We start from the raw sequence: 17,728 nt of genomic DNA on the forward strand, positions 1-17,728 counted from the left end.
TTGATTTGCTTATAAACACAAAAACGCACCCCCTTTTTTATTTTCTTTTTATAACTAATGTGACTAATCTAGATTTATATTTAATTGTTATTTAAATAAACCAACTAATAATAATTTTATTCAGTTTTTTAAAATATATAAAATATAATTTAGATAAATAATAAGTAAATTTTAACAAATAAAATTCGTTTAATTTAATACCCAACAATGTGTTTCTTTTATTGGCGTATTAGAATACTTATTATATTATATATTTATAATTCTTTTTTGGTAATTATATCCTTTTAATTAAAAAAATTTTCATTATAAAGATATATTTATAAAAAAATCATCTTAATCTTATAATTTATAAATCTATAATCATCGTCTAATTCCTATATAAAAGAAAGAATGATGGGATGAATATCTATTTCATCCCATCTCAGAATTGGTCGATCTTCTATGTCGTATAAATCAAATAAAAAATCAATATATATACTTACAAAATACAATTATTCTAATTCAAATTAAAACATTAATTATTATTATAAAAAATACAAAAATAGGGATTGTACACAAAACCTTTTTTGTTTTCATAATCACAAACTACGAAAAACTACGAACTACGTAACCCGCTAAAACACATCCAAACATACAAAATAATAATGTACAATCCCATAAGAAACACGAACAAATAACCACGAACTACGTTGACTCTGGTCCTCCAATAAGGAGGTACGTAGACATCTGGGTAACCGGAACGAGTCCCTTTTCCCCAAAACTAAATTAGGTTTATATATTTGCTATAAACTGTATCATATTTCTGTATTATAAACCATTAGCCATAAACCTTACCATAATACTCTAATTCTAGGGACACTATAAACCTTAAGGAAGGGTTGAGGGTGCCTAACACCTTCTTTGACCCTAATTTCTCAACTTACCCAATCTCTTATTTAGGTTTTTATCCCATGTTTACCCTTATATTAGGATAGAATAAAAACATAGGTGGCGACTCTTATATTTTAGGTTAATAACTTAGAATTAAAAAGCCGGTCGTAACATCGCTCAAATTAAGAGACCATCACTTGTTGCCGGTAATAAATCTGCAATGACAATTGCGGGGGATATAAATCAAACTTTATGAGAAACCACAAACAGGTCCTTTGTTTGAGGATACCAAGTCTTCACTCTTGCAAAATACATGCAATCTTAGAATCTAGGATTCGCTGATTCAAATAATTATATCTACTGGAGAAAAAATTCAATCCAAGATGAAATTGGAGAGAGACATACAATCAAGACACTTCCCACTAAGGACTGAGCTCAAAATGAGTGTTCATCTTATCTACAGATAGATGAATAAGCTAAAACAAAATCTTCCCACGAGGAACAAACTCTCTGGGGAAACATGATCGGACAATAGCAAGTGTACTACTTTTGTTACCGATGTAGTTATTAAAATGGAGTTGAATCCAAGTATCGATCACAAGGACTGCGGATAAAATATAAGCCAGGACTAAATTTCAATTGAACAAAAGGCTATGATTGGTTTTTGTTTTGCTTGATAAAACTACTAACTGTTTATAATTAAAAACGATAAGTAAATGATGATTTGGTTCACAAATGAGAAGACATGCTAAGGTTGATGTATAAATCTTATGTAACTCCTTGAGAACACCGTTGTTCAAGAAAAGATGTGACTATAATTGAGTATCAATTCCATAAAATAGTTTTCCCTAATTCCTTAGTGAAAAACTTATTAACACTTAAAAGTCAATTTCAATTCCTCAATAATTGATTTTAGTATTAAGGCATTACGCATTGTAATCTAGAATGAATGATCACTATGGTGAAATCCTTATTCCTAAGTGATTTACCGGTAATGTTATGATTCAAAATGCATTAGAGTGGTGTGTCACGCCTAACCCTAATCATAGATCAACAAAATATTTTCCAATATGATGAAGCATGAAAATCTTTGAATCATAAACTCAAATTATAAAAACATCAAATTCATCACAACGGTTTTAACAAGTCATTACATGAAAAGATTTAGGGACATCACCCTAGCATAAAATAGTTTAGCTACTCATAGTGTTTAAGAAAATAACAAGAGTAATTGAAGTCATTACAAGAAATTATCGGTTGATATGATCTCCAATCGCGAGTGCTCTTGAAGATCTCTTCCACAACCCTTGACTCTTCTTTCTCTGTAATTCTCTATGCTCAATGATCCAAGATGCCTCCACCCTTCTTCCCGTTAGGTTTTAGTAGTGTTGGCTCACTCCCTCAGTATCCGAAAGGTCCGAAATACCCTTAATGAGCCCCAAGCTTTCAAAATTACAAAACTTGAATATCTGCCCCGCGCCTAACAACACGGTCCGTGTGCAGGAACACGGGTGCCCGTGTTGTTCCTCTGGTCAGCTCTCAAAATTTCCTTTCCATGCATCTTTCCACACGGGTCGTGTGTAGGAACACGGGTGCCCGTGTGAAACCTCTGTTTTGCTTTCCAAAAACATCTTTCCAGCCATCTTTTGACACGGCCCGTGTGCATGCACACGGGTGCCCGTGTTGACCTCAACTTTGGCTCTTTTGGCTACTTTCTCCGCTCGTGCTCGCCATAAGTCTCTACCTTTCCCGTGCATCAACCTGGCCACACACAAACTAACAACCAACGCATAAAACGACACTTGAATAATACTCAAAACACACTAACATGCAACAACATCACACAATCGAAAAACAAGAAACTTACTTCAAAAACATATGACAATGCCACTTAGTATTACCAAGATTGCGAATTTCGGTCGGAAAAAGATGCGGAAACTTACTGGAAATGGTGACCGATCACAACCCCACACTTATCTCATTGCTTGTCCTCAAGTGATGTATAGAGGCAAAACAGAGGTCACCAACGAGATTCTTTTCTCCACAACACAACCAGGTTTTTCGCAAGATTCCTTCACTTAGCAATCGAGTTTTTGATTTCCTTCTTCAAACTATCAACTGCATTCTCACTTTCGAGCACGTTTTCACCTGCAAGCTTTTCACACTCTCACAAAATCTCTCCGGGTTAAAGTGTCTACACTCGCAGTATCAAGGCATGCATATTACTTTCAACTTTGAATAAATTCTCAAATCACTACACACACAGATTACACACACTTCATGAGGTCTTAGGGCTGTAACGAGGCTTGGGTTTGGTGGGTAAACAAGAAACGGGATAACAAATGGTTTGGTGCTCGGCATTTATATTGGATTCACTTCTCTACTCAAACTGATTTGAATCGTAAAAGTGGGGTTTGGACCTTATTTGGTCTTTCTCAAAAGTAGGCAAAGGTAAAGATTTTTCTTGCTTGAATTTTTAAAACCTCTTCTTTTTTTTTCACAAGATCCATATTCATCTTTTCTCTTCTTTTTCTTCTTTTTCTTTTGAGAAATCAATCAAAAATTTTTTTTTTTCTTTGCCCCTTTTTTTTTTTTTTTGTTTACAACCCCACACTTAGATTCTTTAGTGTCCTTCTAATGATTACTATAAATGCCGAGCGATAATATGAATGATGGGAATGCGGGTGGAAAGAAAAATAACTAACAACAATGAACAAAACACACATTACGGCTCAAAAGGGGAACAAATGATATAATGCATATGGGATGGCTAGAAAGGCTCGGGGTTTACAAAAAACTTGCCTCAGTGTGCGCTTTCGTAGTGTGCTTGTGTTATGAGAACGTACGCAAAATCAAAGTGAATAGTGCCATACCTGACTGGACTCTCATATGGAGTTATGAATTTGGCTCTGACATCTCACCGGGTCGGTTAAGCTTGCATGCTTCAAGGTGCTCTAGGTGTCCTGCAATTTCCTTTCATCTAAAGTCTACCATACTCCTCTCTTGGTTCAGTGTCGGCTTCTTGCGTCCTACCTTCTTCTCTTTGATTGTGTCAGCTTCCGTAGTGCCTGCAGAGATTAAGTGTGGAATGTGTTGTTCAACCACTAACTGTTAGTTCGCTCCCTTCCGACTTGTATCCTTTATCTGGTAACACCATGGCAGCACTACAAACTTGAAATAAACACACTAACAGAAAGACAAAAGAAAATGGTTCAAATTAAACAAACTAAACTATGAATTCAAAACGGAAAGCAGAGCAATAAAGCAAATAAAATAAGAACCTCCCCCACACTTGAACTAAACATTGTCCTCAATGTTTTAGAACCAGCCTTGGAGAGGTTGCTTACAGAGGTATTGCATTCCAACGATCACTTCCTAGCTTCCACTAGAGATGCTCTCTTTTATTTCCTGAAAATAAAACAACAAACAGAAAAATTAATTATTAAAACCGTGGGTTGCCTCCCACGAAGCGCTTCGTTTAACGTCGCATGGCTCGACGGTCCATTACCCTTTATTATGGAGGGTATTTCCTTTTCCAAACCTTGTTGCCTGCCACTTCCGCAACCGCGAACTCATGAAGATGAAAAGCCTGGATAACTTTTCTCTTCAATTTGCTTCCCACATTTTTCTCTACTTCTTTAGCTTTCTTAGGACCTTTGACAGCTACATAAGTTGGTTCCATCATAGAGGCTATGCTAGAAACTTTTTCTTGGAGATTTTTAAGATTTTTGTCTTCTTGTTCACCTTCCGTCATACCAGTTGAGGTTTTCTCATTCACATCTGACCTATGTTTCCTGACTCCTAACATCTTCAATGTTACTTCTTCATCAAATGATTTCAGCGTTAGCGTCCCTTTTTCAATGTCAAAATTACAGCGGCCTGTTGACAAAAAGGGTCTCCCAAGAAGGATAGGAGTTTCTTCATCTTCCGGAATGTCCATGATGTGGAAGTCAACAGGGAACACAAACTTATCAACTTCCACTAGTACATCTTCAGCTACTCCGTAGGATTTCTTAACGGTGTGATCGGCGAACCTTAACTGTGTCTTACTTTCACTAATCTTTTCTAATTCAAGCTTTTTGAAAATGGATAAAGGCATTAAACTCACACTAGAACCAGAATCGAGGAGTACCTTTTTAAATGCTATATTCTTGATAGTGCATGGTATCGCCACCGCCCCAGGGTCTTTCCTCTTAATTGGGATCTTTCTTGCTGAAGAGACTATTCCACACTTCTCGATTACAATTTTTGGTTCTCCTCCTAGTGATCTCTTTTTCGCCAACACCTCCTTCATAAATTTCTTATACAAAGGCATGTGTTCAAGTGCTTCAAAAAAAAGTAGATTCACCTCTAACCTTTTGAACAATTTGGTGAACTTCTTAAAGTCTTTCTCTTTTGAATTCTTCTTTGTTACTCTTGAAGGGAAGGGTAGTTTAATTACCGGTTCAGCATCTTTTTTAATTTTTTCTTCAGCTGGTTTAACCGGTGGTATCACCACTTCTGGCTCTCTTGGGTTCTCTCTTATTTCCAAATCTACCTCTATCACCATAGGGTCATCTATCTCTTCTTTTTCTTTTTCCGATTCTAACACCTTTTTACTCCTTGTTGAAACAGCATTGATCTTCTCTAGATTTTTCTGATCTTTCACAGTTTCGTTCGGAAAGTTTCCTTGTGCCTGTAGAGTGAGATGTTGTGCTATTTGACCCATTTAAACTTCAAGATTTTTAATTGAAGCCGTGGTGTTCCTGAGGTTGGCTCTTGTCTCTTCTTGAAACTGAGAGTTTTGGGTTGCCACTTTTTCAAGAGCGGTCTCCCAATCTTCTTTCTTTGGTACCTGTTGTTGAAATTGTTGAGGATGATGTTGGAATTGTTGTTGATATGGCTGGTATGGTTGTTGTTGCGGACGATATTGTTGCCCCTGTGGTTGATATTGTTGAGTCTGAGGTTGATGTGGTTGTTGGCCTTGAACCGGCTTCTGGACGTTTCCTTGCTGGTCTTTCCATGAGAAGTTCGGATGATTTTTCCACCCCGGATTATATGTGTTGGCATAAGGATTATTCTGCCTCAACATATGAATTTGCTCAACCTGTTCTTGAGTTGCCACACAATGCATAGCAAAGTGCGGTCCACCACATATTTCACAAAGAACCGCTTTAACTGGTTCCACCTGTGCCACTGTCTGAGTTCCAATATTCATCTTTTTTAACCTTCTCTCTACCTCTGCAGCAATCTGATCCTCCATCTTAACAACCTGCTCTGGCAACTTCAAATCAATTTTGCCCTCCGGTTGGCTCATGGTTCGATCATACAACTCAAGATGCTCATTAGCAGCAATTGCCTCTATGATCCTTTTCATAACTGTGGCTGTAGCAAAATTTGTTGAACCACCAGCAGCGGTATCAATAAGCTGCTTTGTCTTAAGTCGCAACCCATTCACGAAATTCTGCATTTGTTCGGTAGCGTCCATGTTATGAGTAGGACATGCAGTCAAACACCTTTTGAACCTCTTGTATGCATCCCCCAATGATTCCCCCTCTTTTTGTTTGAAATTGACAATATCGTATCTTTTTCGGATAAACACCGACGCAGGAAAATATTCATTGAGGAATGCCGTTTCCATCTCTTGCCATGTCGTGATACTTGCAGCCGAAAGTGAGTAAAACCACTCCTCTGCGTCATCAGTAAGTGTAAACGGGAACATAACAAGTCTCTTGGCCTCCTCTGAATGACCTTCGATCTTCAACGAAGTTGTCGTAGTGAGAAATCTCTGAAGATGCTTATTTGCATCCTCGTTTATTCTTCCGGAGAACGGCTTGCTCTCTAACTGGCGAATGGTGGATGGATGCAATTGAAAATGTGCCACATTCACAGGTTGATTAACAATAGTCATCCGGTTGGGGTGAGCATTTGCCCCTCCATAGTCCCCTAACAATCTTTCTGCAGGAGGTTGATTTCCAGCCATGTTAACTGGTTCCTGAACTACCTCCCTGTCAAAGTCAGAGTCGTTGTGCTCCGAATGCACAGACACTTCGTCGTCGCTTTCCTGATGTGGAACACTAAGACTTGCACTTGGTGCTGCCAGTCTTTCAATTCTTGCCTTGCGGCGTCTCTCGTGCAGAGCTCTTTCTGGTTCTGTGTCAAAGGAAAATTTAGCTGAGGTCTGACCTCGCATAAACAGTTAGACAACAGTTAGAACAGATACAACTGCAATGAAATTAAAATAACGGATAAAAATAAAATTTTGGTCGCAGAGCAACAAAATTTCAATTGACTTAAAGTTCGGCTTATAGTTTGGCAGTCCCCGGCAACGGCGCCAAAAACTTGATCGGACAATAGCAAGTGTACTACTTTTGTTACCGATGTAGTTATTAAAATGGAGTTGAATCCAAGTATCGATCACAAGGACTGCGGATAAAATATAAGCCAGGACTAAATTTCAATTGAACAAAAGGCTATGATTGGTTTTTGTTTTGCTTGATAAAACTACTAACTGTTTATAATTAAAAACGATAAGTAAATGATGATTTGGTTCACAAATGAGAAGGCGTGCTAAGGTTGATGTATAAATCTTATGTAACTCCTTGAGAACACCGTTGTTCAAGAAAAGATGTGACTATAATTGAGTATCAATTCCATAAAATAGTTTTCCCTAATTCCTTAGTGAAAAACTTATTAACACTTAAAAGTCAATTTCAATTCCTCAATAATTGATTTTAGTATTAAGGCATTACGCATTGTAATCTAGAATGAATGATCACTATGGTGAAATCCTTATTCCTAAGTGATTTACCGGTAATGTTATGATTCAAAATGCATTAGAGTGGTGTGTCACGCCTAACCCTAATCATAGATCAACAAAATATTTTCCAATATGATGAAGCATGAAAATCTTTGAATCATAAACTCAAATTATAAAAACATCAAATTCATCACAACGGTTTTAACAAGTCATTACATGAAAAGATTTAGGGACATCACCCTAGCATAAAATAGTTTAGCTACTCATAGTGTTTAAGAAAATAACAAGAGTAATTGAAGTCATTACAAGAAATTATCGGTTGATATGATCTCCAATCGCGAGTGCTCTTGAAGATCTCTTCCACAACCCTTGACTCTTCTTTCTCTGTAATTCTCTATGCTCAATGATCCAAGATGCCTCCACCCTTCTTCCCGTTAGGTTTTAGTAGTGTTGGCTCACTCCCTCAGTATCCGAAAGGTCCGAAATACCCTTAATGAGCCCCAAGCTTTCAAAATTACAAAACTTGAATATCTGCCCTGCGCCTAACAACACGGTCTGTGTGCAGGAACACGGGTGCCCGTGTTGTTCCTCTGGTCAGCTCTCAAAATTTCCTTTCCACGCATCTTTCCACACGGGCCGTGTGTAGGAACACGGGTGCCCGTGTGAAACCTCTGTTTTGCTTTCCAAAAACATCTTTCCAGCCATCTTTTGACACGGCCCGTGTGCATGCACACGGGTGCCCGTGTTGACCTCAACTTTGGCTCTTTTGGCTACTTTCTCCGCTCGTGCTCGCCATAAGTCTCTACCTTTCCCGTGCATCAACCTGGCCACACACAAACTAACAACCAACGCATAAAACGGCACTTGAATAATACTCAAAACACACTAACATGGAACAACATCACACAATCGAAAAACAAGAAACTTACTTCAAAAACATATGACAATGCCACTTAGTATTACCAAGATTGCGAATTTCGATCGGAAAAAGATGCGGAAACTTACTGGAAATGGTGACCGATCAAAACACAAGGATTATAGGTCTTTTTGCCTAAAGCTGACGCTTAAGTGGAAGGAATAAATACATCGCTTGGGGAATAATGGTTTTCTAACATTAACAAGATGCAAAATGATATGCATGTATGAATGTATGAATGAATGTTGTGTGTATGCTAACGAAACAGACATATAGTACAGCTGACCACATTCGGGGTGACAACACCGGGGTATATACTCAATCAATTGCCAATAACATCTTTTGGGAGGAGAGGCTCTTCAGGTCAATATTTATTATCAAAAGGATTCATTTCGAAAAGAAAACCCGTTGAAAAAGGAACAACTCTCTTGGGGACCTAGGTCAACATTTGCCTCCGTACCCATGAGTTTTAAGAAAACTTTCTATCTTCTTTATTTTATTTTGAAAAACAATTTTGACTTCGTTTCAAATTTCAAAAGAAATTTTTCTTTGCAAGATAGAATAAAAGTATAAGAATTCCATGAAATGAGTGAAGGATAGAAAAACACTTAGAAAGGGGGGGTTTGAATAAGTGTACTTTAAAAACTCTTAGAATAAAAACAATTGCACAATGATTTTTATCCTGGTTCGTTGTTAACGAAACTACTCCAGTCCACCCCCTTAGAGTGATTTACCTCACCTGAGGATTTAATCCACTAATCAATCTTGATTACAATGGTTTTCCACTTAGATACCCTCTAAGTCTTCTAGAGTATTCTGATCACAACCTGATCACTCTAGGAACACAATGCTTAGATACCCTCTAAGACTTTCTAGAGAATCCGATCACAACTTGATCTCCTCTAGTTCTTTACAAATGAATGTAAACAAATTCTTACAAGAGTTATACAATGCTTCTTAAAAAAGCTATAATCACAATTGTGATATTTCTCTTAAAGTTTAAGCTTAATCTCACTAAGATATTACAACAGTAATAAAGTGAAGTTGAAGATGAAGTTTGAGAGCTTTTGAATTTGATAGCGTTTCTGTATGTTTGCTCAAAGTGTTGTATTCAGCTTCTCATCAGAACTTCTATTTATAGGCGCTTGAGAAGATGACCGTTGGGAGCATTTAATGCGTTGTGTGATCCGTACAGCATTGCATTTAATGTTTCACTCTTTTGTCAACTACCTCGAGCCTTGCTTTTCCTGCTTTAACAGACTTTACCTTTAATAGCTTCTAACGTTCCTTTTGTCAGTCAGCGTAGCCTGCCCTCTTGTACTTGCTTCTGATCTGATCTTTGTAGATACAATGTTTGAATATATCAGAGTCATAGCAGCTTGGTGCAGAGCATCTTCTTGTCTTGTGACCTTTAAGTTCTTCTAGCGTGATACCATGAGAACTTCAGTGCTTTTGCTTCTGATCTCAAGTTCTTCTGATGCTTCAATAGACCATGTTCTGGTTCTGCTTGACCATCTTCTGATGTCTTGCGAGAGCATGTTCTGATGTTGCATACTTGAACCTTCTGAGTCAGTGCTTCTTGCGCTGATTTTGTGTATACTCTTAATATATTTCTTGAAATGGAAATTGCATAGCATTAGAGTACCACATTGTCTCAAGCAGAATTCATATACATTGTTATCATCAAAACTAAGAATATTGATCAGAAAAATTCTTGTTCTAACAATCTCCCCCTTTTTGATGATGACAAAAACATATATAAATGATATGAATTTGCAATCAGAATATTAGACGGCTAAAGACAATTAAACAGTTATAGCATAAGCATATAAACATAGTGTGTGAATATGTCTCCCCCTGAGATTAACAATCTCCCCCTGAGATGAATAATCTCCCCCTGAAATAAATACTGGAAGAAATTTATAAATAAAGGACTTCCCTAAGTATTTTCCATTTCAGTTGAGACATTCACAAATGCTTAGAACTTCAGAATATTCAGAGCTTCTGCTTCTTGCTTCCATAGGACAGCTTCAGAGCTTTGAATTTCTTCTAGGATCATTGCATGCTAGATTGTATCAGAACATTTTTTAATGTACCAGAGCATCATCAGAGCATCTCTACATCCTGAAATGTTTCAGAACAAACTAAACGACAAAAGTCAGAGCATGAATGAATCAGAACATAAGATATGTATCAGAGCATATAGTATGTGTCAGAACACATAAAATGCATCAGAACATATAAGGAATAAGAATGTGTTAGAGCATATTCTACCACGAGAATATCAGAACATTCTTCCTTCTTGCTTCTGATCTTGAAGCTTCACAGCGCTAAGCTTGCTTCAAATTCCATGAGCATGTTTCTATATAAAATTGCTTTTCCCCATGTCTTTGCTTCTCATGTTGAGCTTTTTCAGAATGTCTTCAATCCTGCACAAAATCTCAAAGACATAGAACTTTGCAAATTCTGTTAGAAATATGGAGACTTACTCCCAGCAATTGATAATATAAATCAAATCATTTATCACATTTTCTCCCCCTTTTTGTTATAACATCAAAAAGCATAAAAGATTCAGATGAAAAACAAACAAAATGAGAGAAGATAAAGATTCATTGATTGATCAAAAAAGTATCAGAAGATACAGAAGATGCAAGAGAAACAGATGCAAAATCAAAAGAAACAACTAAGATTGAAGGACTACGACTAGCCTAGCTTAGAAACTATTCTGGCCAGAAGGTCTTGAATCTCAGTGGTAATTTCAGACTGCTTCTTCATGAAGGATCTGAACTCTTCATGTGCTTCATCATGCTTATCCAAGCGAGAAGCTAGAACATCTTGATTATGTTGAAGCCTTGATAGTGTTCACCAGAACGGAGGGTTCAGCAGAAGAAGATGCACAACTATCATTCAGAGGGATAGCATTACCAGCAGCAGCAGCCAAAGTGAGAACATCATCTTGTTTTTCCTGAACAGGAACTTCCTCAGCGGGATGATTCTCAACATCTTCCTTCTCAGCATCAGCTTCTGACACAGAAGCATCTTCATCATATTCTGGATCAGGGATCTCAGAATCTTCATTCTCTAGAGCTTGAAGAATCTCAGCCAGATTCTTTGAAGGAATGGGAGCAGCAACTTCTGAAGGGTAGACAACTTCAGGAATAACCATGTTAGGTGCCTTCTTAGAAGGATTCTCCCTAAGCCAGTTGAACAGCCGTTGAAAATCTCTAGTCAGAACCGGATATTGAGGCTTCCATACAACCATAGTCAGGCAAGGTTCACGGTCAGGCACATCCTCTTCAAGCTCATCAAGGAAAGGTTTTTCTTCAAGATAATACCTGCCCTTGGGATTACAGGCCCAGAAGTCTTCATAGAATCTGAGAATCTTACGAGGACCTGGAGTTGTTGCTATGCACATCTTCTGAAGCTCTAGAAACATAGAGTCCATCTTTCTTCTGTAAATCCTCCAGAGATTTCCAAAAGCCACATCATCCATCGTGGTTCAATATGCGGCTTTCAAGGCATCTACCCTTCCTGCATCCTAATGTTTAACAGTTCAAAACGTACACCAACAGAAAATTGCCTACGGGATTTGATTTTGGTGATGGCAGAGCCTGGGTGAAGAAAGAAGTAGGGAGCAGGTTCTCTATCAAGACAGAAAGAAGATTCTGCTTCATTTTCAGAGTCTAACTCCACTAGCTCAGGTTCAGGACGAGGCTTGGGTGTGTAGTTGCAGTCACGAAGCAATTGCTCATGTGACGCAGAATCTGGAAGGTTAGAGATGGTGGGATTATTTTGAGTGGGGGAAGAAATGGGTTCATAGTTTGAATGAGGTGGAGGTTGAGAAGTGGAGATATTTGAATGAGGGGGATAGAGAATTTGAAGGGGTTGAATGTCTAGAACGAGTGTATCAATGGGATGGTCAGAAACAGTGTTGGTTAAGGGTGAAGGAGGAGGAGTGAGAACTTTGGTAATTGGTGAAGAATGAGGTGTGAGAACTTTGGTAGGTTGAGGGAATTCAAAAGGGGCTGTTTGTGGTTGATTTTCTGGTTGAGAAGGTTCAGGAACATCTGTTGGTACAGATTTTGAACATAAAACATAAGCAGAGTTAGGGTCAGAAAGAGAAATACCTGAAGAGCTCTTCTTCTGAGGCATTTTAGATTCAGCTTCTGCAGCCTTTCTCTTCTTCTTCTTCTTAAACACTAACTTCACTTGTGCCAAAGCCAGTTCTCTCCTTCTGGCAACTTCCTTCTGCTCTTCTTCTTTATTTATTTCTTCTGATCTCATTTCTTCTTCTAAGATCCTTTCAACTTCAACAACTTTCTGTTTCTTCTTCTTATCTTTCTGTTTCTTCTTCTTCTCTCCATCCTTCTCAATATTCTTCTCATATTCTTCTTTCTTGGACCTCTTCTTTTTCTTCTTCTTTTCAACAACTTCTTGTTCACTTCTTTCACTTTCAACAGCAACAGTTTCAACGACTGTTGCATCAGCAACTTCTTGAATTTCTTGCTCAATATCAGCAAGCACATTTTTAACAACTGCAGCAGCAGCTTCTTGTTCTATATTTTCAACTAAAACATCTTGATTTTCTTCAGCAACAACTTCAGCTTCTTCCAAAACAACATTCTCATCACCTTCTGCAACAGCTTCTTCTTGAATTTCCTTCTCCTTGATGACAGAAGGACGATCAAACTTGCGCTTTGTCCTTCTTTCTTTGTTGACAAAAACTTCTTGAGCAGCTTCTGAAACATCTTTTAAGACTGCAGGCCTAGAGGTAGAGGCTTTCTTACGACTGACTCCAGCAGGAGCATCATTGGTACCATCTTTCTTGAGAGTGTTAAGATTTTGAACCTTAACTTTTGGCAGCTCACTTCTGAAGAATATTTCAAACTCAGCAAGAACAGGACTTCTTCTGCTTCTTTCCCCAGGGAGAGGTTGAGGAACGTTTCTAACAACTTGAATAAGATTTATCTTTCTCAAGGTGTTGGCGTTTAAGAAACTTCCTGTAGCAATAACAGGATCCTTGACTATTCCTTGGGCTTTCAAGTCTTCAATAGTATTGGTATGAACCAGAAGATTGCTAATGATTCTTCCAAAAGGAATGATATTCCTTTTCTTCGTTCTGAACGCATTTCTGGAGTCCTTTACAGCATGCCACATATGGTTGAAAATGATGTAGATGATATCAACCTTCTTCTGAGTACCAATGCAGTACAAAATATATTGTTGCTCTTTGTTGACAAAGTTTGGAGAATGGGTTGCTTTTCTGTGATAGAAACACCCTAGAAGAATCTTGGTCCAGACTTTGTAAATGACCTTCATATCTTTGACATCTTTTGTTTTCTTCACATTTGCGTATAGTTCAGTCAGAACAGCATCCCAATCTCTTCTTTGATCATATTCAAAGACACCAACAGGGTTTCTCAAATCGAACATCATTCTCAGAATGTTCTCAGTGATGACAACCATTCTTCCATGAACAAAAGAGATAATTGCTTTAGGAGAAACCACAGCATGCACCCAAAATTCTTTTACCATTTCTGGATAAACTGGTCCACAAAACTCAAAAAACAATGAAGTCCATCCTTGAAAAAGCATGTTATTCTTGAGACGGAAATTGTGTTCTTCCAGACTGTCGAAATCAACAATTAACTCACAAATCACTTCTAACTCATTCCTCGGAATCGAGCAAGTGATTACTGGAACAATCTGTTGTTCTTCTCCTTGTTGATGATGCTGAGACGAGGAACCAACGACTTGCGATGAAGAAGCAGCCATTTGAGCACAACTGAGATTATTGGGTTTCTTATTGGTTTTGTGTTTAGGGTTAGAGAAGAGGGCGAACAAGTTGCAGAAATGCATGCAAGAAGAGAGAGAATGAGAGCGAAAAAAAAGATAAACGTTATGATTTGAAATGAATATATAGAGGCAGATTTGTAAAAAAAATGCAATGAATTTAGGAGAGTGAACAGTTACAGAATCAATTGAAATCAAATGCATTAAATGATGAGTGACGTTAGGTGAGAGAACATGATATTTGAAATGATTCGCACAGTTACCTAGGGCGGCGTCCCATCAGTTTCACGCACGCTTTTACCTATTGTGTGAACACGTGTTCACCATCAGAAAGCGCTTGGTGACAGCTGTTTTACATAGAATTTGCTTCTGATGAAAAATAGAACTTCTAATCTTCTGATTCTGATCAAGTGTTTTGACTACCATTCTTTAGAAAGGATCTAGTTCTGATGGGATCATCCTTCTTTCCAAGAATGACATCTTCTGAGTGAGCAGATGTGAGTCTAGAAGATCTTCTGACTGTTGGCTCTTCAGAAATTCTGAGATTCTCTAAAGACGCAGCAACTTGATCTTCTGATCCTTTGCTTCTGAGATCATCAGCTTCTGATACTTTGCTTCTTGGTTCTTCAGCTTCTGAGATTGAGATATCTATATCTGCAAAATTCTCAAACTGCTTTGGCTTTTCAAGACTAAGCTTATCATCAAATCTGATATTGATTGATTCTTCTACAATTAATGTTTCAGTATTGTATACTCTGTAGCCTTTAGAGCGTTCAGAATATCCAAGAAGGAAACACTTCTGTGCCTTAGAATCAAACTTACCAAGATGATCTTTAGTATTCAGAATGAAACAAACACATCCAAAAGGATGAAAATATGAAATGTTGGGCTTTCTGTTCTTCCACAATTCATAAGGAGTCTTATTTAGAATAGGTCTTATAGAGATTCTATTCTGAATATAACATGCAGTATTTATTACTTCTGCCCAAAATGCTTAGTCATATTGGTTTCATTGATCATGGTTCTGGCCATTTCTTGTAGAGTCCTATTCTTTCGCTCTACAACTCCATTTTGCTGTGGAGTTCTAGGGCAAGAGAAATCATGGGCAATACCATTTTCTTTGAAGAACTCCTCAAAGAATCTGTTCTCAAATTCGCCACCATGATCACTTCTAACCTTTATGATTTTGCACTCCTTCTCAGATTGAATCTGAGTGCAGAATTCAAAGAACACTGAATGAGACTCATCCTTGTGTTTTAAGAACATTACCCATGTCCAGCGGCTATAATCATCTACGATGACTAATCCATAATTCTTCCCTCTGACAGATGTTGTTTTGACAGGTCCAAACAGATCAATGTGCAGAAGTTCTAGCGGCCTAGAGGAAGAGACAACATCTTAGATTTGAATGCAGGTTTGGAGAACTTGCCCTTCTGACATGCTTCGCAAAGAGCATCTGATTTGTATTTGATACTAAGATGAGCCTTGCGTTCCAATTCCAACTTCTTAGTTTCAGAATCAAATAGCTTTTTCAGCTTTTTGTATTTGATACTAAGATGAGCCTTGAGTTCCAGAAGTTCTGTTAAACTGGAAACTAACTCTTCTCTAGATAGTTCAGAAAATACCTCTTCAGAATCTGATTCTGATGTAAATTCTGATCCATCATCAACTGTGGCCATTAGTGCAATGTTTGCCTGCTCGCCTTCAGAGTCTGATTCTGATTCTGAATCTGAATCATCCCACGTTACCATAAGACCTTTCTTCTTATGAAACTTCTTGGGATTCTCCTTCTGAAGTTTTGGACACTCATTCTTGTAGTGACCAGGCTCATTGCAATCATAGCATGTGACCTTCTTCTTGTCAGATCTTCTGCTTCCAGAAGATTCTCCTTTTTCAAGCTTCTTAGAACTTCTGAAGTTCTTGAACTTCCTGTGTTTGCTCTTTCAGAGTTGGTTTACCCTTCTGGAGATCATGGACAGTTCATCTTCTTCTTCTGATTCTGATTCTTCAGAATCTTGTTCTTCTGCCTGAAATGCGTTAGTATATTTTTTATAATTAGATTTTAACGCAATAGACTTACCTTTATTCTGAGGTTCATTAGCGTCAAGCTCAATTTCATGACTCCTTAGAGCACTAATCAATTCTTCAAGAGAGACTTCATTCAGATTCTTGGCAATTTTGAAAGCAGTCACCATAAGACCCCATCTTCTTAGCAAGCTTCTGATGATCTTCTTGACATGATCAACCTTGGTGTATCCCTTGTCAAGAACTCTTAATCCAGCAATTAGCATTTGAAATCTTGAGAACATTTTCTCAATGTTTTCATCATCCTCCATCTTGAAGGCTTCATATTTCTGGATCAAGGCAAGAGCTTTGGTCTCCTTGACTTGGGAATTTCCTTCATGAGTCATTTTCAATGATTCATATATATCATAGGCAGTTTCCCTGTTAGATATCTTCTCATATTCAGCATGAGAGATAGCATTCAGCAAAACAGTCATACACTTGTGATGATTTTTGAATAGCTTCTTTTGATCATCACACATCTCTTATCTTGAGAGCTTTACACCACTAGCTTTCACTGGATGTTTGTAACCATCCACCAGAAGATCCTATAAGTCACCATCTAAACCAAGAAAGTAACTTTCGAGCTTATCTTTCCAATATTCAAAGTTTTCACCATCGAATACTGGTGGTCTAGTGTAGCCATTATTACCATTTCCATTGTATTGCTCAGCAGAGCCAGATGTAGATGTAGGTGGTGGAGTTTCAACCATCTTGACATAGCGTTTTTCTCTACCTGAATCTTTTCTAAACACAGTTAAGTGCTTGCACCTTAGAACCGGCGCTCTGATGCCAATTGAAGGATAGAAAAACACTTAGAAAGGGGGGTTTGAATAAGTGTACTTTAAAAAGTCTTAGAATAAAAACAATTGCAAAATGATTTTTATCCTGGTTCGTTGTTAACGAAACTACTCCAGCTCACCCCCTTAGAGTGATTTACCTCACCTGAGGATTTAATCCACTAATCAATCTTGATTACAATGGTTTTCCACTTAGATACCCTCTAAGTCTTCTAGAGTATTCTGATCACAACCTGATCACTCTAGGAACACAATGCTTAGACACCCTCTAAGAATTTCTAGAGAATCTGATCACAACTTGATCTCCTCTAGTTCTTTACAAATGAATGTAAACAAATTCTTACAAGAGTTATACAATGCTTCTTAAAAAAGCTATAATCACAACTGTGATATTTCTCTTAAAGTCTAAGCTTAATCTCACTAAGATATTACAACAGTAATGAAGTGAGGTTGAAGATGAAGTTTGAGAGCTTTTGAATTTGACAGTGTTTCTGTATGTTTGCTCAAAGTGTTGTATTCAGTTTCTCATTAAAACTTCTATTTATA

The 17,728-nt window shown here is 37.7% G+C and overlaps 1 protein-coding gene across 1 annotated transcript in view; it reads left to right on the forward strand.

The window, feature by feature from the left end:
• Positions 1-11,364, forward strand: part of LOC131597254 (uncharacterized) — a gene marked incomplete at its 5' end in the record, with an annotated part of 30,781 nt that extends 19,417 nt beyond the window's left edge. The window contains one exon of the mRNA XM_058869960.1: positions 11,305-11,364. Coding sequence (XP_058725943.1) covers positions 11,305-11,364 — 60 coding nt within the window. The remainder of the gene's footprint in view (positions 1-11,304) is intronic.
• Positions 11,365-17,728: the final 6,364 nt, after the last annotated feature.

Source organism: Vicia villosa, linkage group LG4, assembly GCF_029867415.1.
Source record: "Vicia villosa cultivar HV-30 ecotype Madison, WI linkage group LG4, Vvil1.0, whole genome shotgun sequence".
NCBI classification, from domain to species: Eukaryota; Viridiplantae; Streptophyta; class Magnoliopsida; order Fabales; family Fabaceae; genus Vicia; species Vicia villosa.